The sequence below is a fragment of the Electrophorus electricus genome, chromosome 26 (genome assembly GCF_013358815.1).
Source record: "Electrophorus electricus isolate fEleEle1 chromosome 26, fEleEle1.pri, whole genome shotgun sequence".
In the NCBI taxonomy this organism is placed as follows: domain Eukaryota; kingdom Metazoa; phylum Chordata; class Actinopteri; order Gymnotiformes; family Gymnotidae; genus Electrophorus; species Electrophorus electricus.
In genome coordinates, this window is record NC_049560.1 from 3,000,001 (window position 1) to 3,024,793 (window position 24,793).

The 24,793-nt window shown below is 43.5% G+C and overlaps 1 protein-coding gene across 1 annotated transcript; it reads right to left on the minus strand.

Moving 5' to 3' along the window:
- Window positions 1–13,978: 13,978 nt before the first annotated feature.
- On the minus strand, window positions 13,979–23,970 carry tmem59l (transmembrane protein 59-like). The gene is made up of 8 exons (XM_035523409.1): window positions 23,434–23,970; window positions 21,240–21,345; window positions 20,649–20,743; window positions 20,367–20,519; window positions 16,562–16,670; window positions 16,232–16,346; window positions 15,984–16,101; window positions 13,979–15,583 (listed from the first exon to the last, which is right to left on the minus strand). The coding sequence occupies exons 1-8, from the start codon at window positions 23,596–23,598 to the stop codon at window positions 15,425–15,427; spliced, it is 1,020 nt and encodes a 339-aa protein (XP_035379302.1). The 5' UTR covers window positions 23,599–23,970; the 3' UTR covers window positions 13,979–15,424.
- Between the last annotated feature and the right edge of the window lie 823 nt (window positions 23,971–24,793).

Genomic DNA, 24,793 nt, shown 5'->3' on the forward strand with positions numbered 1-24,793 from the left:
CGTTGTGCTTCCGTTGGAGTGGGTGAGGTGGAGGGTTTGACTGTTGACTGTCACACAGGCTGTGCCGAACGGAAGTCTGTTCTATACTTTCCAGTCCAACCTGTTCACGAGCCATGCAGATAAAGCGGAATGTACGCTTGGGTGTAAACTCTGCACAGAGGCATTGAGACTTTTCGAAAAAACCAACAAAATCGTAATGACGTTACAGGAATGGTGTTTACGTTTCACTGTAAGTGTAAGGATGTAGTGATTGTGTGTAAGCCTCCCAGGCCTTGCGTCTCTGCTCTACTCTCTTACCTGGACCAAAGTCACCAAGCTATATGACAATTTTTATTCTAGCCGATACATGTAGAATCTTGGAATCCTCTAATCCCCCTCGAAGGTAATAAATCACATGGGAAATCTGGGACCGAGTGGAACATAGCATATGTTATGGGGACAACACAGTGTTATCCAACCACCAAGAGATTTTTCCATCAATGAGGTGAATATCTGCAGTGTACTATGGTAAGATATGTAGATATTCAACAGGCTGGTAGTGACGTGTAGTGAAGCGCACACAGTTTCCAGAGAAACAGGACGTTTGGACAGAGGTCCTTTAAATTCTCATTTCTGTAGGAACTAGTTACACCAGAGCTGCTTTAGACTGAACGTAAGCAGTGTAGTGACCACTGCAACAGCATCATAAGAAATCTGGTATCCATAGCGATGGGAGACAGGGGTTGGGGCTAGTGGTCGGGTGGGGCAGGTGTTAGCTCCTCACTAGGAATCCTAATTAATTCTGTTTGTGGGGACAGAATTTGGGGAGGGGGAGGAGCTAGGATAATTAGGGATTAGGGGTTATGTTGTTGCATTTTTGATGGGATTATTTGCACACTTGTTTTTAATCACTGCGGCCCAGATGTCATTGAATACAACCTCTAACCACATCTGAGTGGGTTTTGAGCTACAGAACTCGGCTAAATGACCTAGCCTCGCTAATTACCTGCTTATTGCATTTACCGGTTTGGAGTGTCGTTCAACGAACTGGCTTTGTTTCTTGTCGTGTGTCTACGTTTGCACCTGGTTATTACCCTTTAGGAATTATTCCACTTCACTTCTTTGAGTTCCTTACTGTTCACACTGATGGTTTGTAATCTAGTAACTTCAGCCAGACCAAATGAATCCAATATAGCCAACGCAAAACAAATATATGTTATAATACTTTTTCTTCTCTCCTCATTTTTCAGACATAAAGAAAAATCAAATTGTTGTACATAACACAACAAGAAGTTGGGGGGTGATGTTATTTAAATCTACCAGCATGTTAAAGTTACCATGGCAAAGCTGATTTTCCGCCATGTTTCTAACATGTTCTGTACTCCCCCGTGCCAAAGCCCACAGGTGCAGAAACAGTGGCATGTGCTTCTGGGATTCCAGTGAGCTGTGACTGCCACAGAATCCCACTTCCGAAAGCCCCTGTTTGTCAATATTGGCATTTTGCTTTTCTTCTCTTCCCATTCTTCTCCTCATTCTCTCTCTCTCTTTCTCTTTATGTCTCTCTCCCAGGATTCCATGTTTCAGTGAGGCGCTAAGCCACACAGTCTATTTGCTCTCTTGTTTTGTTTGGTTTCTAATTTCACCGCTGTTGGAAAATTACACATAATTGCAGCCTATAAACCCCCCCCCTCCCCCCCCATCCACTCCCATCCCCCCTCAGTGCCTATTTCGCTGAAACCAATAAGTGTGACTGTTGAGGAAATTCTATATCCTCAGATTGAAAGTATCCAAGCACACTTAAAAAGGTAAATCCATAATCCGCTGAACAACAGCCCAGGTGTGAGAATGTTTGCACAGGTACAGACATAACCAAATATTAACAATGCATACCTTCTTTATAAATTGCTTGGGAAAATACATTGAACAAGTTCGACCTTGACTCGTGTTGGTTGCGGTGTCATCTATACCGTGTCATTTTCATGCATGGCCAATGAGACGTATTCCTGTTATGGGTTGAGAAGACAAAGGGCCATTAGCCTGTAACACAGGAAAGACTTGCGCACTGCTCTAATAGACACACCTCATATTTCCCTAAGGCTAAAGAGTTCAGCATATTTTCAAGTGTTCACATATTTCTGATATATCAGCTATGTTGAACGTGAGGCTTCATGAATAAGAAGACATGAATTTTAAAAAACAGGAGCTAGACAGTGTGCAATCTTGGACGAGAGCCATTCTGGAGCTGTGTGAAGTGGGAGTGGAGACAGGCAGGGAGACAGGGAGACATAGAGCAATAAAAAGGTCATGAAAGTGGTTATGAAAGCAGCTCTGACCTGATCTGGTGTGTTTATAGCTCTTCACAGTCACAGAGATGCATGCCGGAATTAGAGTGGGCAGGGGGAATCGGATCCCAGCCCAGAGCACAGACAGGCCAGACGCTAGTGTGCAGGTTTCCTCTACATATATTAGCGCACGTTTGTGAGAATTCGGGTTACCGCACGACCTTTGTGATGTGCGCTAGCTGCCACCGTTCGGTTTTCTGTGTCCTCTCAACAAAAGTGTCCCCCAGTTTGCAGATGTTTCTGAAAAACCCCGGTTCTATAAAGATGGGGGATTAAATATTAAACCCGTGAAATAAAGTGCCAATTCTTCTGCTGCTGCCCTTACTCAAGAAGATATCTTCATACCCTTCAGAAGATATATCCATACCCTTGAAGACAGCTTCTGTTGTTTTGAAATGCTTTATTGCTCATGGGATGGTACATGTTGTAAGGGGCACTTGTCCTGTTAGCATTTACCCAGGGGCTGCAGTGCGTGTCAACCGCAGTGCAGAATGTCATGTTCCCGTGGCCGGATTAGCCCTTCCCAGAGACCCTGGGCTGATGCCTCTTCGCACCCTCCCATCACCCACCCGCTAAGGTTCTGCATACGTACTCTTCTGCATACTGCAATGGATGAATGCATCATTTTCTTGGCACGAAATAATAATAATATTCAAAAAACACTTTCCTACGATCATTCTAATACAACAGTATTTCCCTGCCCATAAAGAATCGGATGGAAAAAAAAAAGTGGCTTATGTTATGCACACACAAGTATGCATGCGTAAGGCACTTTCAACTGATACATATTCATGTGATTGGTGCCATATTTATATTCATATGATTGCTTCCATTTTCATATTCATATGATTGCTGCTACATATTCATATGATTGCTGATTAATGTGAATATAGGCATGTCCTGCTGCTGTATGCATTGTTTGCATCTACTGTATATTTTCCTTACTGTCTCCTGTACACTACCACAATGTATCAAGAAGCGTGAATCACAAATCACAAATCACAGTGTGATCAGAGCACTGCCAGCCAGCACAAGTATCCACACATGATCAAAAACGTTCATAATGAACTCAAATGAAAAGCAGATATAGTGCTAAAAAAGATATCTTCTCACAGGAAAATGTCCTAGCTACCATGTTTTCATTCTGAGGGGAGATGACCATCTTTGAGTGCCCAAGACATACAGTAACAATTGTGTGTTATTATAAGACAGTTATAAGATGCCCTTAGAATGCAATGGAGCTGAAAACAATGCATATATGTGCTTTCTGTAGTGCACTGTTGTATCATATTAGTAAACTAATAAGAACTCTATTTTAGTATTTTGTATTGTTGATTCTGTTTGCCTGGGTCAGGCCAGCTAAAAAGAGCTAGCTGCTCCCTTTCAGGGCCTCAACACTGCTCAAACCTTATACACACACACACACACACACACACACACACACACACACACAAACATGCATGCAGGCACGCACGCACACATACACACACACACACTCACACAAATATACACACACACACACGCACGTATGCGCGTGCACGCACACACACACACACACACACACACACACACACACACACACACACACACACACACACACACACACACACCTCCCCCCTCTGAGCAAAGGAGTCATGTGGACAAACCGCAGGCAGAGAGAGGTACACAGAGCCAATTCCACTCTCTCTGATTAGTGCAGAAAACACGACTGCCAAGCCTTCTCACACTCACACAGACGGGCAGGCAGACCCACACACAAACACACACCCACACACACACACAGACACACACACACACACACACACCAGCCATGAACAAATATAATACTGCTGAAAGTGTATACATCACACAGTATACACAATATGCATGATACCTCACTAGTACTGACTGTAGACCCACAGGCACCCAAACATATGTGTTTCTTGCAAACACACACACACACACACACACACACACACACACACACACACACACACACACACACACACGCATACTTAAACAATGACGTATGCAGTAACACACCCTACTGTCTTACATACTAGCTCTACTCTTCCACTTACACACCTTCACTCACTACTAAACCCATTAGACACCCCTCATGTTCAGGATTCACACACACACACACACACACAGAAACACACACACACAAGCACTATTCCACATGGCTTCTTTTTTTGACATATCACTCTAGCACTTTCACGTGTACACATACGTCTATACACACACACACACGCATGCACAGTAATGCATTAATACATACACACACAAACCAACACACACATAAATATACACAACTCTAATAGGCATTTTGTAACCTTGATTATTGTACACATTACTCTATTATTGCAATATAATGGGTCACTGCATACCATTACCATGTTACATTTCAGGCTTAATATTAATTTCATTGTACCTGTATGCATCTTATATTTATTCAAAATATTTGTCATTTATAAAATTACCAACTAAAATGTAATGAACAGATGTAGATGTATAATATGTATAAATGAGTTCGATGAAAATGAATCAGTTAAAAGTACATCTGAAGTAATTGATTTTAACTGAACTCATTTGCATAGAATACACACTAGACTAAAGCACGTGTTCCTCATCTTCTTTTTTTCATTTTCAGTCTTAGTCTTTTAAAACGTGGACCAGCCACCATTTGAACCGACCTCAGTGTCTTTAAATTCACTCGCCGAAGCCAGACACATGCAGTGTGCTGTGTGCTGTAGATGGGACTCAACCTCACTGAACTTATTCAAAGGATGTGATCAATTTTTAAAGCAACATTCCACTCAACATATAGTCTATATGATTCATGTGAATCCTAACCTTGTAGGGACTTTGTCGGGGAGGGGACATGTCCCATTCTCCAAGTTGGTAGGCAAACCTGAGAGGTCGTGCAGCTTCGTGACCCCGGGATTAGGAGGTGAATGCCTTGCCTAGTAAAAAGATTTGGGGGAAGGGTGGGTGTTGGACGTCAATTTAGGCACGCATAATAACCCTTTTCCTTCCAAAGCTATGTAGCTGTGCTGCGTTGCGTAACAGTAGTACGCATGCTGCAGGGAAAGCCTGCAGTAGCTTCACTCAGCGATGGACACCCGGCGTCGGAGAGTACCTCGGCTCTCTCCGAAGGGAAGGCAAAGCTCGGAAAAAGCCTCCTGTTCACACCCGTAACTCCTCTGCAAAGCAATAAAGAAGAGGTCAGCTTTATCATCCTCCCCCAAATGACAACACGAGCCGTTGTTTTTCCAGAAGATCGCCAATACCGAAGCCTAGAAAAGGTACAGCTGGGACTCAACCCCAAATCTCAGCTGATGCAAGCACCTCTGCATTGCTGGCCAGTGCTTATAGCTTTCCTCACTCAGGTCAGGGATTCCTGAAACAGACTTAACCTTTTCTTTTTTTAAAAATCTGTTGGAAAACCCCAAACAGGATGTAATCCTATGCAGTAAAACATTTTTTTACCTCCTAAATGTCCTGAATAGCCGAACTCCTTTTTACAGGTTTCAAAAGCAGTCATGTCAGTCAGTAGAATCATAGCTGAAATGCTGGCGTACAATCATTATACACTATACATGGATATATTGCATTTTACTATGTTATGTCCCACAAATAAATTCAACGGCACATTATACTTATACTCCGAAAAAGGCTACGAATAATGTAACAGCTAGACTCTGAATAGCCAGCATGTTACAGAGGAATATATATGCAGTATATGCCATATACATTCCTATTGGTGCTCATTAAAAAAAAAACCTTGTCATAATGGCACAGGGCACATCCCACATTTTCTGTCCATGCTGACCATCAAGGCCGATTATAAACCCCTGGCCCAGTTTAAAGTGGAATCTGAGTTCTACTCTTCAGTAAGGGGCGTTGGTGGGTTTTGGTGTCTGCTCCGCCCATGGCTCCGCCCTGCCCTTCCTCCTCATCCTCACCTGGCCTCTCATGGCCTTCATCCGCTGTGTGAAGAGCATGTGCAGCCCTGGATGCTCTCTGCTGAGGGCGTGCGCCAAGCCTCGAGCTCACTCCGACATGTACCCTGATCGTCTGTTTGCATATGCGTTGCATGCGTAAGCATATGCAAATGAGCCACAGGGTGCACGCTGCAAGCGCAACGCCTTGCGAGGAAACACTATCCGCAGGATATTTGCCCGTCATGTTCGCAGTCTTTAATATCCTCAAATACTTATTTTATAGACATTGCCCTTTTATTTAAAAGCGGAAGACTCTGGCTCTAATGTGAACTTCTTTGAAGATTCCCTTCTTTGTCAGTGAAAGCTACATGCTCCACACTGCTGCCTATCCCACGGGGTCATGCCTCTCTTTTGTGGCCGTTCAGAATTCTCATAATATCATATCTGATAGAAATCTGTAAGGAAACTAAGAAATATCTACTTTAACCAAAAAAGACTCAACTTCTCTGAACAGCTTAACCAGATCCCTAAAAAGAAATTCAAAGGGGTCACTTTATGGTGGGCTTCCATAAGCACACACAAAAGTTAAATAGACTCCCGGTGCACTGGGGCATGCATAAACACCCGTGCCTGTGCGTTCGCTAATAAGGAACAACAGTAGCTTCCGAACGAACGCTGTCTCCCCTGCTTCCATCAAAATCATCCCCCCGCCATCAGCGCAGGAGTCGATGAAGGATACGTCCACGTGATCTTTTTAAAGGCGACCAGCGATGAACTGATTACCGTCTTAGCAGCCAGGTCCCCAAATAATGAGATTTGGTTCCATTAGGCTGCTCTGGAGACGCGCACGTGAAGTGGAGAGGCTGGAGACGCCGGCCTAATCCACACAGCGGCTGATCTGAGGCCAGTGGATTACAGCCTGCTGCTGCTGCTGCTGTTTATCCTGCATGTAAACCAGCCGCCCGCATCGCCGACACCTCCGCGGGAGATAAGATCGGCTCGGGGCGCGCGCCTGCGTCGGGTGGGGACTTGAGCGACAGGGCTCGGGCTTTTTCCCGGGAGCGTGACGTTACATGAGAGGAGAGATGGAATTCGACGGGGGCGATGGCTCTCGCTTTTGTGAGGCTACTAGGCCCGGACCTACAGGTGTGGTGTGGAATGTTTCAAGTGCGTTCGTCTTTAAAAATGCACTGCACGTTTAGATTCTAAAAAATGATTTTTTTAAGAGCCATTGTACTTTGGCTAGTAGTTCCTGGAGTATTCTCCATCAAAGGGTCTACGTCGGCTAATGCTTAACATTTGTAGCGACAGTGACTGCTGCTTTTGATCTAACCTTATTCTGTTGTCTGTCTGTCATATTAACGGGAATTATGGCCATTGATTGATTTGTACTGAACTTTGATTGAACTTTTCTATAGCGCATTCTCAGATGTAAATATATTTTTTGGTCCTAGCGGGCTAGTAATCTTCACACAGAGTGACTTGATTCTGGTCCTGAGACCCTTCTGCTGATAAGCAACACAAACCAATCACAAGAAGGTGTTCCCCTCACACTCATTATGTTCCTCAAACTAAGGAAGTTTTTTTTTTAAAAAATTTAACCATTCTAACTAGCCATACCGCTCACTGGTCTTGACACCATACCTTTCTGTCATAGCTACAACATCCCAGTTTAGGAAGTCACTCCAGAGAACCACATCTCAATCCAACCCATCTTTCTCTGTTTTCTTACAGAGAGGTTTGGAACCCATCTTAGCACGGCTAGGTCGAAGGATTTTTGGGTTTTTTTTCCCCTTTTCCCCTCCTCGCTTTAGTTTTATGGTCTTTTTCCAGGCCTTTTGAGATACAGTTTCAGCCTCCCCAGGGCAGGACGGATCTGCAGGCCCCACTGCTGACAGCAGCTTTTATTTGATGTGGACGTGCCGTGTCTGGTTTCAGCACCGGCTCAACATATGATCCCCATTACGGGCTGGAGCAGGAACGCATGGCGCGGGGCAGAGGTGGGCTGGGTGGAAGTGTTAATGTGAACCATACAAGCCTCTGCTGCCAGATCTGGGCCTACATGGAGGAGCCCAGCCCACGCAGACACACACACACTGCGTAAAGTCCAGGTAGATGCATACCTGCCGATGTACTAAGCCGTGTTCACGAACAGGTGGGATGTAGTATCTGTGTGATTGACAAGGGCCTAACCCAAGGCTGAGCGTTCGGGGCTTGTGGGCAGGTTATCTTTGCACTGGAATGAAGAGACAGAGGGGGACATTACATGGAATAAATGGTGATCGATGAAAGATTTGTTAATTATTTTACACTGGGGCTGATTTTTTAAATTGCTTTGTTGCTTGAATCAGGGTGCTTTGGCTGAGTATAGCTAACTTTCACATTCAACACATATTCTTTTGCACCGTGTGCAACAAGTGCAGTTAGATCAGTTCTGTTACCAGTAAAGATTCAGTGACCCGACAGTGATGTAATTAATTGTAGTGACAAATAACACTGCGTTAAATAGTTGTAATTCATGAGCTATTAATAAAATGCATCAGAAATATTCTGAGATTTCTTTGTTCATGAATGCCAAAACATCATAGGAAATATCAATGTAATAACCACTTGAAAGTTCTTAACAAACGAGCAAATTACAGGTACCCTTGCTGAAAAGCTAATGCACTGGACGAGCGTGTGTCATTTTCTGCTGATAGTTTGCTTTATGAACTGTTGACAAATCTTTCCTCGCCATTGCTTGTCATGCTTGCAGCCCTCGATGTTCGCTGTTCACTTCGGCTCATGATCTGAGGTGACAGTTCTTCCCATATGATAGTCAGATCTCAAAATCCAGTAATTTAATGGGAAAGAAATTTCACATTTAGTGCCTCTTTATGTTTCCATTCCAATACCATTCTCTCCGTAAAATTGGGACTGCACACTATTTTATAATACTCTCTTATCAGCTCTCGGCTTTAGTTATTTACTTTAAAATGGACTAATTTCTTATTCTAGCAGAGGGGGGAAAGGACGCTGACTTGAACAGCTGCTTCATGACCCAAAAAACTGTCAGTCTTTCCCTGGAATAAATTGTGGAATGTTCCATTTTTCTGTGGAGGGTGGTAAGCCTGTAAGAAAAAACACATGCGAGTGAAAACTGCCATAAATAACACGATTTCGGTGTGTTCTAAAATTATTGTTGCAAAAAACACACTCAAATAAAAATGTTTTTAAACGGAGAAAACTATATTTATGAACATCGCTAGACTCAGAATTCGCATTTTTCGTGTGAACCTCGCTGCTTTCTAGATGGGATTCGAGTAGGCTCATAGTAGAATCAATTCACAGAGAGGGGAGCTTGAAACCGGCGAGTCATGCCTGTGCGCTGAGTTTGGTGAGCGGCGTGTTGGGCATCTCGGAGCTTAACTTTCAGTGTAAGATCTATGATATGTTGTCCGTCTCATCTCTCCCGTCGAAGGCTGTATTTCTTGTGCGCCACTCATATTTTAGAGGACGGGGGATGAGTTATTTTCAAATTACACAGTAACTTCGTCTGTCACTCTTGTTGGGACGAAATGTGTTCAGATTTGCGTTATAGCCTATTGTTTACAAAGTTGAAACTTAAGGTGTCGGGATTTTATCCTAGTGAACTTCCGTATGTCGTCTGATTTTGAAATTAAACACTATTCCGATTACTCTCTTTAGTTTCTCGTTATTTTTGTTTTGTCTGATTTTCTTCTATTTGATCCCTTTCCTTTCTGCTGTTCTTGCCTGTTGATGTTATTGGCAGATTGTCATACGGGTCACTCGACATCACACGTTGTATTGTTAACACAAACAGGCTTGCACGGAGCATGCGCATCTACAGACCAAATTAGGAAATAAGATATCTGTAAATAACATGTCTAGAGGCAGCACAAACAATTATAAAGTACATTATTTTAGCATGAGTATGCAAGCTTTCAGATATTTAGAAATGGTAGGTTGCCCTCTTATTTAGAATTCTTAGTATCAAAATGGTGGTATCTTTAAGAAGACCGGATATTAAGACCTTGGATGCATTTATGACACATTTATCATATAAAGGGGATGTGTTTAGTCCATGTATAATTACACACGAGTAGTTCCGTTAGGTCGGACTCACGTGCATCCGACCGGCACGCGCTGCGTACCCGTTTCTTCTATTTTTTATTTTTTATTTTTTGATTGAAGGATCACACATCTGCCAACTGCTCTTGCGTCATGATAATGAAGTTATGCATGTTTGTTAGATGAGTCTTGCATCTCACCTGCAGATGTGAGTCTTAATGACATGTAACCTACCTGTATTTTCCCGTCCTGTGAATATTTTGTCATTCCAAAAATGTTTTAACCAGATTAGTGAGCCACATTCACATTTGTGCGTTCACAGGATGATTATGGAAAATACCCAATATCACATTCATCCCCTTCAGTGTCTCTCTGTCTCTGTCTGTCTCTCTTTCTCTCTGTGTGTGTGTGTGTCTCTCTCTCTCTCTCTCTCTCTCTCTCTCTCTCTCTCTCTCTCTCTCTCTCTCTCTCTCTCTCTCTCATTATTCTGCTCGTTTCTGCAGGCGCAGTCATTTTCAGTGGGCTGTGTGCGGTTTGGCTGTTTAATGCACTGCAGGTTCAGTTTACCAGCAGGTAGGGGCTGATAAGGGAGCAGTGTGCTTTCGGAGTGGGGGGAAAAGCCTACAGCCTTCCTCTAGCCCTGCCGATACCCAGGTACTTCTCAAACACAGCCCTACTGCGCCCCCTACGGTCCCCCCTGAAGAATGCATGTCTGCCTTCACTCCGCTAGGTGTCTGAAGGGGACGGTGGATTAAGATTTCATTCTTCGGGCTACGCTCACATTCACATCGAGTTATCTCAGACATGCAGATGTTTGTATGATAGCTGTGTAGCTTTTGGAGGTCTGGGTGTGGTACATTCATTTACATGGTAAAAGAACAAATAAATGGGACTGTTTATATAAGCATTGCTCTTTCCTAATGAATGTGTTTAAATTACATAATATATTTAGTGTCAGTTTTGATTTATTTTATGAAATTTGGCTGTAAAATGGCTGGGAATGTTTGGTTTTATTTGTATTTCTTGTATGGGTAAGGACAGTATGAGAAAAGCAGCATCAAGGCATTTCATGGTCCACAGGCAGGCCTGTGCTTTCTCTGGGTGAGCTGTCCTCATATTCTGACATCTCAACTGGAACCAGGCTGAAGCCTCCCCTCTCTCTTCAAACTCATAGTCCTGAAGGGCAGTGAGCAGGGCTACGGGCTTTATGCCTGAAGGGTAGTGAGCAGGTCTATGGGCTTTATGCCTGAAGGGCAGTGAGCAGGTCTATGGGCTTTATGCCTGAAGGCTAGTGAGCAGGGCTACGGGCTTTATGCCTGAAGGGCAGTGAGCAGGTCTACAGGCTTTATTTAGACAGTGTGAGCAGCGCAGAGAGATCCCATGAGTTCTTTGTGTATATGTGGCTGGTGTTATGGTATGGGTTCTTTGTATGTGTGGCTGGTGTTATGGTAGGAGTTCTTTGTGTATATGTGGCTGGTGTCATGGTATGAGTTCTTTGTGTATATGTGGCTGGTGTCATGGTATGAGTTCTTTGTATGTGTGGCTGGTGTTATGGTATGAGTTCTGTGTATATGTGGCTGGTGTTTGTGTATATGTGGCTGGTGTCATGGTATGAGTTCTTTGTGTATATGTGGCTGGTGTTATGGTGTGAGTTCTGTGTATATGTGGCTGGTGTTTGTGTATATGTGGCTGGTGTCATGGTATGAGTTCTTGTGTATATGTGGCTGGTGTTATGGTATGAGTTCTGTGTATATGTGGCTGGTGTTATAGTAGGAGTTCTTTGTGTATATGTGGCTGGTGTTATAGTAGGAGTTCTTTGTGTATATGTGGCTGGTGTTATGGTAGGAAGTCTTTATGTATATGTGGCTGGTGTTATAGTATGGGTTCTTTGTATGTGTGGCTGGTGTTATGGTATGAGTTCTGTGTATATGTGGCTGGTGTTACAGTATGAGTTCTGTGTATATGTGGCTGGTGTTACAGTATGAGTTCTGTGTATATGTGGCTGGTGTTACGGTATGAGTCTTATGTTTCTTACAATTTACATAAACTGACTCCAAGTTTTTCTTTGTTCTTTTGAAGCAGATATATAAATGTATATATTATATATATAAATGGGCTGCAGGTTATGCTAATATACGCAGCCATGATAAATTGTCCTTCATTGCTTGGCACACTGGACCAGCTGATGGAAATCGCATGATCGAATGGCCAGTGTGGGGCATAATTATTAATGAGAAGGGCGTAATATTAGAATGATGGTGAAGAGGGTTCCTGAAGGCAAGCTTCCTCCAGACTGTCAGCTGGAAGCTCTCTTCCGGTAGCCTTGGTACAGCAGTCACGCTCCAGCAATGGAGCAAAGAGCAGCAGATGATGGTGAAACGTATGGGCCCACACGTGGAGTAATGTCCTCAACATGACACCTAGGGTTCAGGCTCCCGGACTGGAATGAAGCATTGGCAAGTGGTCCGTAGCCTGGAGGCGGGCCTGGCAGAAATGGCTGCAATGCCAGAATGCTTTCCGGCCCGTAAGTGGGTGTGATAAATGACTCCTTGCAGCGGTATTACCGAAAGCATGAGCGTTTTTCTTAGTAAGTATCTTTGTGCCTACATTATGTGAATTGAACTCAATATTTGAACACTGGTTTTATTTCCTGGGCTGCTTAAAAAAGGTTTATCTGCACCCGTCTCGTCCAGGAAAGACGCTTATTAGTGACGCTGGGCACCGCAGGCGTGTGAGTGTGTCTGATATAAAAGCCTGCTATTTTTAAAGAGGATGCATTGTGACTCATTGCATATCACAGTCTGGACAGGACCGTTATGACGTCATGTTTCTGGAGATGGTGGCCGGCTTAGCAAGTGTGTGAGCATTTATTTTTATTTCTCTTGCTTTTTTAATCAAGCAAGTGTAGAGAAAAGGTGCTTTCGAAATAAGAACTTATAGGCCAAATATTTTTTCTGCACTTCACATGCTCTGCCCTGCTGCTTTCTTTATGCAGTGTCTAAGGTTAAAATGAGAGTATAAAATCAATGATGCATTATGGGCTCCTCTGTGTGAATATAAACGTTCCTCTCATCTTAACTCAAGCTAAACTCTGCCACCTAGTGGGCGTAAGTCAAAACATGCTTGCACAAGTTGCAATAAAGGTGGAAGGTGGAAAATATTTTCAGTATTCAGTTTCGCCCAGCATTGAAAGAACCTACAGTATGAAATCTGCAAATACGGCTCATCAGTCTATAAAAGAATGTGCTTCTACAGTTTTTTTTTCTTTTCTTATTTCAGAATGCTGACTTATCATGATGTATTTTACCATTGCCAGCCCTGGAGTTGTTTGAGAGGTTTGGGTTCCGTTTCAGTGCTTTGCTGTCCGTGCAGGTTGAGTATCAGCGTTATGTGTTTGTGAAGAGACGTGGATGACTGACAAGCTGTCGGTTTTATAATGAAAAAATATTTGCCCAAATCCGTCTTCCGTGTACTGCCTGTGGCATTGCTCCTGTTGTGCAGTATATGCCGACGACAGTGAAAAGCCGCGGCTTAAGTCTGCCCTCTACCGTCGGCAGGCACTTTACACGTGGTTCGCCGCCTAAAATGCTGAGGAAAACGGAACCCAAATTAATGTTACATTAATTATTAATTCCGGAGCAAACAAATACACACACCCAGTTAAGTACAACATGAAAAGACTTTATTTTCTGTGTATGGATTAAGCCAATTAAAACTTTAAAAAAAAGAAAAAGAAACTTAATTGTATTTTATACAGCAGTGACTTAGAATCAGTTAAGACGGTGACTCTTTATGGGATACAGTTTCTTCCTTCTTGATCATCTATAATTACAATGCCTATCAACATTTAGCTATAAAACACAAAAAAGAAAGCCTACAGTAGTTGCTTTAAAGAGACGCGGCGTTATTAAGTCTTTTAGCGTACTAACATGCACTGCGACTAGGAATAAACGGGTAACACAGCTTTACAAGACAATCGGCACTAGAAAGGACCCCAGAGGCTGGCCAGTTCTACAGCTGGTTACAAATGTATCTATTTGTCAATAGCCTAGCATTAAGCAGAAGTAGGAGAAGCTTCCCACACCCAGGTCATGAGATATATTTGAAACGGTGTGTGTGTGTGTGGGCAGTGACCACTTGGGACAGAATCTTAGCATTATCAGTATCTAAATGAGCGGTGACACATTCGAGACCTGCACTAGTGGTACCATAGCACTCGCACAAACACAAGAGACCGATAAATAAATAAATAACGACGCGTATGTGCACGGCGTCCATACTCGCATGCTCCTAGTTTAAATGCCCGTTAAAATTTCCCCGTGTCCAAAAATTACTCAATTCTAAGACGAGACGTTAAACATTCCGCAGCAGGCTAAGATAAGCTGTCGGCGTCCTTGTTTTTCTCATTGTAATTAAGAGTGTCTTCGCCGTTTCAAATAACATATTAGCGCTCCATCTGCATGTTGTGCAAATGTTGTTTTAATCAACTGTTCCAGCTGCGAGGCTCCGTATATGGGCTGGATTGAATTCTGCACGGCTGTCAGCAAGTATCTGACATTAACAAAGCCGAACAGTTTACAACAGCATCACCTTCAAAGCCCCGGGTTTATCCTCCTGTGTCCCCCATTTCCGCGGGACGCTAATTAATCTGTGCGAGCACACTGGAAGCGTTCACCTTTCGTTTAAACTGCGAGACGAGTCCTTTATCTACAGTTTGAAGAGCAGCATTCAAAGATTGGCAAACAAACTCGTCCTTCTTAAGGTTTTCATCAGTAGTATTGTTTAGTGAACAAACCATACGCATATACATTGCGAGAAAAAAAAAAAGATTGGGCTCTTTCGCGACAGATGTGTAACTTATTCCTTAGCAAACACGACCGTGTTGTCAATGTGGACTGTACCTGAAAATGTATCCGTATTTTATGTGGACCTATAGTACAATTGCACATTCTGTGGAGACGAATGTGCAGACGCTAGACTCCAGACATAATTACAAATGATGTGTTTAATGGTGCCATGCATGTTTACTTAGAAAAAATGGTGTGATGTTCCTCCCTGTAAATGACGAAAGGGATTAACAGATTTCAACCCTTTTCACCAAACACACTAAAGTGACGTTTTGTTCAGGTCAACTTTGACAGGCAGAGGCCCCGCCTCTTTTCCCTCCTCCGATTGGCCAATTGTCACAGCGATCACTGGAGTCAAGTGGTAGGGGTTGACCTTCGGCATGTCGTCCAGAAACTCCTTATCTCCATTGATGCTCAGCTGTAGCAGAAAATCAGCCAATGAGCACAGCCTCCAAGATTAATTTGCAGATTCCTGAGGATGTTTCTCTATAGTCCTAATGCAAGCACACTCATGGTGTATGTATATACTGTAACATGTATAATTACATCCAGCCTTAGTAGGATGTGTTATATTTTCATTAAACAAAGCAAAATTGCCAATGTTAAATTAACGCCTACACTATCTGACAGTGTGTTTGACAACACTTGGCTCACAGTGTGAGAAAGCACATTGTAAAGCTAAAATAGGATAGATAATACTATATCCAAATGCTTAAAATATCTGTTACAACAGCAAATAAGAACTTGGGACCGCAGAAGTTTGGGAGCTCAGTAGAAAGAGGTCCTTGACGTATGCCTGTGTGTGCGTGTTTGCGCACCTGAGTCTTGACGTGCTGCTCGGGTGCGGTGACTAGGCTGGCACAGCTCAGCCACAGCATCACCATGATGGACAAGAAGAGACACGCTGCAAGTATCCAGCGTGGCAGCCCCGAACGCCTACGAGGGGGAAAGAGACCGAGACCGAAGGCCCCGATGTCCCGTCATCCCATGTCCCATATGCCCTTCCATAACGCCACACGCCCCCGACAGGCCACGGCAGAGTCGAAAGCAGCCCAGCTTCCCTCACCTTGCCATGCATCCCAGGAAGTCGTGCTCGGCAGCGGGGTCCTCGGCGTGCTGGACGCCACGCTTGCCCTTCCCCGATGCCTTTGCCGCATTCCTCTCCCCGTGCGCCCTTCCTCCTGCAGGGATGCACAGGCAGCACTTTGAGCCGACGCTCATCGATTTGGTGACCTGCGAGGGAGCTACGGAATTACGCAGGGAGCCGTTCCGAATTAAAGCGGAGCCAGAGGAATGTCAACTGCGCCTGTTGCCCCAGAGCTGAGTTTACAGAGGAGGAGAGAGCTGTCAGCGGTCTCACAACCCCCCCCCCCCGAGCTAAAGGCGCTCTGCTCACCGGTGTGTGGCCGCTGCGTGTGGGTGTTCACTTGGGGCCACGGCTTGTCTGCAACACTGGAGCGTGGGGCCTGCAACTCGGGCAAGGAGTACTCGATCTCGGGCTGGCTCTGGAACACCAGACAAACACAAGCAAGCGAGGGAGAGCGTTTCAAGTGTTAAGGAGAGAGGTTTCTGAACAAGGCAGCAAGCCGGGAAAAGGACTCCTTCGTTGCAAACTGCTGAAATTCCGTTTGACTCTAAAGAGGCACAGGACGGGTTGCTGAGTGGCCAGGACATTGTGCAAACAGCGACAGGAAGTCTTGGTTTCCACAGTGTCATGGTTTCCATGACCACGGCCTTGGTTGCACCGCCCTACTCTCCCTCTCCTTAATGCACATCACCTGTGTCTTGTTATCCACGCAATCACTGCCTATACATAGTCACTGTGTTCCCACATTGGTTTTGGGAAGTCTTGTTTGTGCTGTATGCTTGCCTTTTCTATCTCTGCACCATCTCTGTCAATAGCAACCGCGGTCGAGCACTTGCGTGTTAGCTCCTGTATCCTAATCTTCGGTTGATGCACATAGCATGCGTAGTGACACGAAAATTGCACGGAAGAATTGCTCGGAGCAGAATTTGAACCAACACAAGGCTTTTTCTGTATCAGCAACAGAAATGTAGTCATAACCACCCATGAAACTACTATTCACTACTACACAAAATATTTACAATAATTGGTTTAGTTTTGCACACTCCAGGTTTGGTTCAGTAACTACATAAAGAGCAAGTTAAGGGTGTGTAACCCAATGGACGAATGGAGGCTGGAGAGTCTGGTGATCCTCTGGAGCGTAAAGGGTTAACCTCTGAATTATACAGTCGTCTGAAATAAAGCCTTCTTAACTAAGCAACATTTGATGCCTTAATCTCACTGTGACTCCCAGTGAAAATGTTCTCTATGACCTTCATGTTTTTGCCCGCTGAAGGGAACCCAGGACTATCGTGTCCTTCCAGGTTCTGTCCACCTGTATTTGAAGAGGTTTCTTGTACGTGTTTTCCATCGAATGCCTAAAATTTTTAACACAGAAGGCAGCTGTTTCTCAATAGCAGGCACAGTAAATATCTTTCCCTCTGAAATGCATAGGCGGGCAAAGCTTCACTAAACATTGCGCAGGGTGGAAGAAATATCGTTTGATGTATTATATCTTTGCACAGTGGCTGTGTCCCAAGGAGGGCCCAGCCAAAATTTGCTTAGTCAGCCAGCACAGCTTGGAGAGCAAGAGTCCACAAGAGAAGACCGTGTCAGTAAGTCTTAGAGAACGGCTCAAATTGTTATCACTGGTTCCAAGACAGGACGGATCTGTTTCACTACTCAGTGCGTTCTTTGTTAAATGTGTGAATCAATATGCTTTCCTTTACAAAGGATTTCTGGAGTTGCCCCCTGGGAGCTCATCAGAGGAGGATTTCCACTCTGCTTAATTGTGCTCTCCTAAACAACCGCTTTGTGGTGGTGACCTCCGCGGAGCAAACCTTTTGAAAGTCCTCCTTATGAGGAAATCTCATGTAGGCACACATGGGCTGGCAGCACCAAGTCCGCATGACTGTCGTCTGATTGGATCAGTAGGACAGATGGGTTAGAAGGTCTGGATTATTCTTTCAAGCTAATGCACAACTGATTAACATCTCCAGAACTGTTTACATGCACCTTGGTGGTCCAGCTGATACCCAACATGAAGGTTCCTAGAGATGTTTCGCTGGTGAGAAATGTTACATTTAAATCTGCTCGGGTTCAGAATGCCTTATGTGAACATATGAAAGAAGCAAACAATGGGAGCACCGAGAAATGCTACATGGAATGGGCAATTTGGCCCAGATCTTCTCTGATTGCCCAGGTCTCATTGGTTGAACATAACCCCAACCCTCTCACAGTCACTGTTATTCAAAGCCATGCTGTCAAAAGCATTGAATCCAGATGTCAGAGTGGGGAGAGGATCAAAGGGGGGCGGGGGGGGGGGGGACATCTTAGGAAGTTAAATGTTCACTTGCCGCAGACCGAATGGAATCTTGCCATTAGTGAAAGAGGTCTGATGTGCATCTGTCACGCATTACTGCCAAACTTGCCATAGGTGATCAGCAGTGCTCATGAGACTTCGCCAGGACAAGAGGCCGCTGGCTCAATTGTAAACACTCCCATTTCCCTTATTTGGGCTTTTTTTGTCTGTGAACCCATTTTGCCTCCTTTTCCGCTCTGGCGGAAGAGGTCTTGCACCATGTCCACGTTGAACTCTGGCCGGAATTTAAACAAGATGCCAGACTTCATTGGAAACAAGGATTTGTCCCTCCGCCAATCAGTGGCTAGTGTGCTGTGCGTTTGTGTTTACTCTCTGGCTCTAAGGAAACAGGCTGATTTTGCCTGATTACCTCTGAGGGACTCATCAAAGGCCTGGGGAGAAGGGATGAACATGATTAAGGCCAGGCAGCAGCTTAACCAGTGGAATATGTTGCCCTGTAAGTGCCATTCGCTGGGCCGCGGCTCCCCCAGCCTCCCTGCAGGCCTCTCTGAATACTCAACTGGAATACTGAACTGGAATACTGAACTGGAATACTGAACTGGTATGTGACTGTTCATAGCCTGTGTAGGTAAAGCTCAGGTAGGTCGCATGAAATGCTTTGATCTAGGTGTTGGTTGAGATTATTTTATATGGACTATTGCAAATGCTGTTACACAATTATATAGCATGTACATGTGGCTAGTCTAAGATCCATGATAGATTAATATGGTATAGATTATTAAATGGTTAATGTAGTGGAAGCTTTTGAAAAGAATAATATTTACTTTCATGCCTGATTACTTAAAGAAGCTGTGTTTGTTTAACTAGTAGTTAATCCTTAAAACCCTTAAAATCCCACCATGCAGTGGATGCCTCATGGCCAAAAAAACTGTTCTCTTATTCTTTTAAAAATTAAATGACACTAAGAAAATTGTTCCACGCTGTTGTATGCTGCATTTTATGGAAAACATGATGAGCAGAAAACAGACATGTCTCCTTTTATGAACTGGTTGTCTCTCCTTATAAACGCAAAACCATCAACATCACACTTGCTACGAGTACTCTCCCATCCCCCCCCCAAAAAAAGAAGCTTTCTTTCCTCCCTTTAGATGCCTGGTGCAAAAAACCCAGCCCATTATTGGCCTGCTTCGGCCAACCGCAATGACGTATATTTTGAGAACGCGTTAGTCCCGTAGACACACTTTAATGCCAGCCTCACTTCAGACATTAGATTTCTATAGGGCTGTCACCCACCTCCCCACCCCCAGCTAGTGTCTTGCCAAACTCAGTATTTTAAGTGACTGGCTGTATGCCAGCCACACACTAAACGCACACTGGTTTGACTGAGTGATGGCTCTCTTTCTCACTTCCCCATGCCCCTGGATACGAAGATGGCCTCGCGATGGCTTAATTCTGTATTCTTGTATCCGTTTCGCTAAACACCAGCTTCATCTTAGCTTGCAGTATCTGCTACATTTTTGATGATCTTGCTGAAAGCTTATTTCAAACAATTTTTCAATTTAATCTAGCCCATAACTCACTGCTCCAAAGCCTGAACTGAAAACCTGAGCATGACCCCTGGGGAGATGTGAGCTCCTTCAGGTGGTGGGTGTTTGGAAGTACATGAGTTTTTATGCCACAGTTTGGCAACCGCAGCCATGTCCGTTAAACACTAAAGATTCAGGTAAAAACGTTTCAAGTAACTATCAAAAAATCTGTTTTTTTGTTTTGCTCTTCGTAAATAGAGATTTTGAGTGCTCTGTGTTAAGAACTCGCCTGGAAGACGACCACCTTGCCGTCATCGGCCTGCAGGTAGAAGGTCCAAGTGGAGGAGATGAAGCTTTGCGCAGAGCTGACAATGTCATTGCACCAGCTGGACACCGCATCCATCACTGAGACTGGCTTGGGACGGTTAGTCAGGGCCTTGAGCTGCAGAGTAGATCCCCAGGCTATTGGTTAGGCATGTGATGCGTAGGCCAAGTGGATACAAATGCAAAAAAACCCCCAAAAAAACCCCTCAACCCCCCCCCAAATCAGTGATTGAACATGGACACTTACTTTCCTGCGTTTGATCTCGGGCTCGGCCGGCTGGCTAGAACAGCCCGTGCTGCAAGCCTCCTGCTCCAGTAACTTAGTGTATGCCTCCTGGCATGCTGTATACATGCACGTGCACACACACACACACACACACACACACACACACACACACACACACACACACACACACACACACACACACACACACACACACACACACACACACACACACACACACACACGGTTAGCTGTCAGTCACCTTCGTGCCCATTCCTACAGGCTGGATGTCATCAGTATTAGCAAACATCTGAGCATCTGCCTCTCACAACAGGGCACGTAATTGATTTTCAATTAAGCAGCCTCTCCCAGGCTGGGCAGAGTTTCCAACAGAAACTGCCCTCACAAAGAGCTGTTTGCTGCAAGCGCACACCTGCTAGGGAAAAAAAAACAAGACAAAGATGAATGTTTTGAGCCTTGCAAAAACTAATAATATAGGATGTGACAGGATGCTATTTGCAGAGACACCGTGACGCAAGTGTATAGCGCCTCAGTGCGATCTTCTCATGCGTAAGCTCCACAGAGCCACCAGAGCAGGTGTGCCCAAGGTCTTACCTCCCTGACACTCCTCCTTGCTGTTGTTGAAGCCGGTGTCACCATTCACGAACTGGCAGATGGAGTAGAGGCGGCAACCACGATGGCACGCACTCATGATGGAGTCCTACAGGAATGCAAGGAAATCAACAGCCACCTAATGCTTTAAACTGTGATGAGAAATGATTGCAGACATAGATCTTATGTAATTAAAATGTGTTAATGACTATACAATGTCAAAGGGATGCGAGATCATTTAAGAAAGTACTACTGCATACAGAGTCCTGGCTCTGGTTCCTGCATCTTTGGCATTTCTATACTATGAGTCATGGTAGAATTATTAAATTTGTTTACTACGCAAAAAAAAATAAAAATAAAATAAATAAACACACACACACATACATATATATATATATATATATATATATATATATATATATATATATATATATATATATATGTGTGTGTGTGTGTGTGTGTGTGTGTGTGTATATATATATATATATATATATATATATATATATATATATATATAACTTTATTATATACCACAGTGTGGTACTAGCATATTTCACACTGTCACTGGAGAAAACAATTCCCATATAATAAATGGATGTAGTAAAGATGCTGATATTGTAAACAGAAACTCAAAGGCCCTGTGAGTGCAATGTGGGGGTGGCTAGTTTGAATCTTGTTTATATTAGGATTATTTGCATAAAACAAATAGAGATCTGATTTTATCAGGATATTTAGCAATATTGAATAATAACAACACACACATATCTATACATGTGTAATTCAGTTTTCCACAATCTATTAATGCCACAAAGCTGAACTTATTGAGAGGCATAATTTAAATGAGAATTTATTAATGCTATGCCCACTCACTAGTTTTCAGCAGTGTCAGCGCCTACTGTGGCCTACAGTACGACGACCATTCAGAGAGAATCCTCTGGACTGCCACAGGATCATTTTACTGCCTGGCCTAATTCCCGTAGATTACATAATAGTACAAGCTGCTTTCTTTCTTTTCGAAATAAAACAATTGGCTACATAATTCCTGGTTGAAGTTGTGACGTTTTAATCAAACAAACAGCGCCGACAGACGGTGGTCAAGAAAACATCAAGAACATAATTTATTTATCTTGTGGTCTCCTTTGAGGATGTTTTACAATGCGTCGGGACACTTCTTTTTGATTTTGTGGTATAATGTATTAATTCACTGGACACTGTGTCCGATATATTATGTTATTTACAGCATATATGCAGGTGAGTAAATGATTAGTACCGAACATTTCTTGTGATTATAGGCTGCGCGTCTTAAATCGAGCTAACGGTAGCAAGTGTCGGCGGGGAGTCCTGACCAGACAAAATCTTAAACCATTCATTTAAACGCTGCATTTAACAGCTCACGCTTTGCTAGTGTGGTCATCTCGATCACCTGACCAAGGGGCTCTACAGTAGCCCATTAGAAAATAGCCCCTCTCTACACAAATAAATATTACATTTGGTTATTATTCATATGTAACGCATCGAGTCAGTGGTATTGATCAATTAGTGCGCCTTATAGCAAAAAATCCTCTCCACCGAACTCCATAACACGCATGATCCTCGTCTTCACTAAAATGGTTTACAGGCCCGCATCTAACAATGGATATACGGGCGGAGACAGACCACGGAGCACTTGGTAAATAATGATTTCGCATTAAAGATACCCTGCTTGTTAACGAATATAAAATAAACGTTAAATCAGCGCTGACCGTCACTACATCTTGGAACAAATGGCTCATGACTCACGTCGCAGACTCTTAACGCTCATGCGTCACACAACCGCCTATACATTTCTGCCTGATCTTCAGATGCAGGCTGCATGGGGTAGGGTACGTCCACGCGGTATCATGAACGAGGATACAGAAAGCGTTATATTCATGAATTACAGGCCCGTATCATAACGATGCTCACATATCTACGCAGTGTCGAAATCGAGAATACATCCACGGCACGAGTTACAACCGAAGTTCAATGGCACGAAAATTTGTTCCCGTTTGGTAGGTTGCCCCACGAATGCTATTTTCAGCAAAACGGGTTAAACTGTGCTGCAAATGGCTGCGTGTGAGAAAACCTGTTTGACTTCGCAAATCCGCACTGTAATTGTTACAGTGCCACGCAGCTACCGAGTTTATGCGCACGAAATGTTTTCAGAGAGGTCACTTACTTTGGCAGGGCTTTTGTTTCTGACGGTGATCTGGCATTGCTTTTTGCAGTAACTGATGTCTCCCAGTTGGTTGTCAAACAAATCAGAAGATGCTGCTACCAACGCCACGAAGAGCAGAGAGACGACAGCGCAAACGCCGCACACCCTACAACCGACCTGAAGCATCTTTTCGCCGAATTCAGGACCCACGGACTCGGCGTGCACTGGCGTGTTTGCGGGGTCTATGCGTCTCGAGCTATCCCTGTTCCGATCCGATCTATATCTGCTTCGCTAAGATGCTTTGGATGCGTTGTGTCGTCACACATATAACATCATCACGCACACGCTCCTTTGCGTTGCATTAAGCGCCGGAATTGCACAACAAAGCATTTTGCAGTTATAAAGTAAATAAAAATAAAAAAGAAACAATGGGGGTTTTTTTGTTCGGTTTTTTTTGTGTTTTTTTTTGTTTGTTTGTTTGGTTTTGTTTTGTTTTTTTACAATTCAGGCTTGTTGAATACAGAAATGCAATAAAACGTATTATGTAGCCAAGGCAATAAAACAAAGTCAAATATTATAACGGATACACGACTATTATTTAGAGAATAGGCCTAGTTTGGAATGTTTATGAATTTATAATTACATACCTTACACATCAACAGAAGCTTAGCATATAATCAAACGATAGGCACCATACAATAGTCCAATTTATCATCGACATCACCCTACCTACCTGAACGTCAGAGTATTAATTTTATAATAGCAAGTAATTTGTATGGTATGTATGATACAAGTCATACACTTCCTTTATCTATCATGAACATGTGGATGCGTAGATCTATGTTGACGGTGCCAACTGAACTCATTTTGCTGTAATTAGAACCTGACTATACACTTGACAGCTTTACGAGATCTATTTAAACTTTTATAGGCGGTTTTATGCAGCTAAGAGTCATTTCACACTGTTTACTGTTCTCCAATAGAGAACATTATTTTTTACTAGGACCAAAACTATAGTGGCAATATTAAAGCCGCATGCAATGGTTTTTGAAGCCCTTTCATGTGCATCTTCTTTATGGAGTGTATTAATTTGTTATGAATTCTCGTGTGGTGTTATTACTTTTCAATAGTTATCTACGTATGGTGAGCGAGAACAAGAAAAAAAGTTTATTACTGCCTAACTTCAAATACACTCACGTTCTTTACTCGTTGGCTTTGGACCAAAATTGTGGTCCTGAAACAGCGACAGGTTGTACATGACCAGCAGTTAACTAAACCCAGCAAAAGTTTCCCCCAAAAATTAATGTAAAATAAAACCCTACATAGTTTAACCTCGATTCCTAACGTTTGCTCTTAAGTGGTCAAAATGAAAAAGGAAAAC

Coding starts and splice junctions, on each gene's coding strand:
- tmem59l (XM_035523409.1), bottom strand. CDS start 23,598: ATGCTTCAGGTCGGTTGTAGGGTGTGCGGCGTTTGCGCTGTCGTCTCT. Junction 16,671..20,366: donor GCAAGGTGGTCGTCTTCCAG/GCGAGTTCTTAA, acceptor CTGGTGTTCCAG/AGCCAGCCCGAGATCGAGTA. Junction 16,102..16,231: donor TTCCTGGGATGCATGGCAAG/GTGAGGGAAGCT, acceptor TCCCCCTCGTAG/GCGTTCGGGGCTGCCACGCT.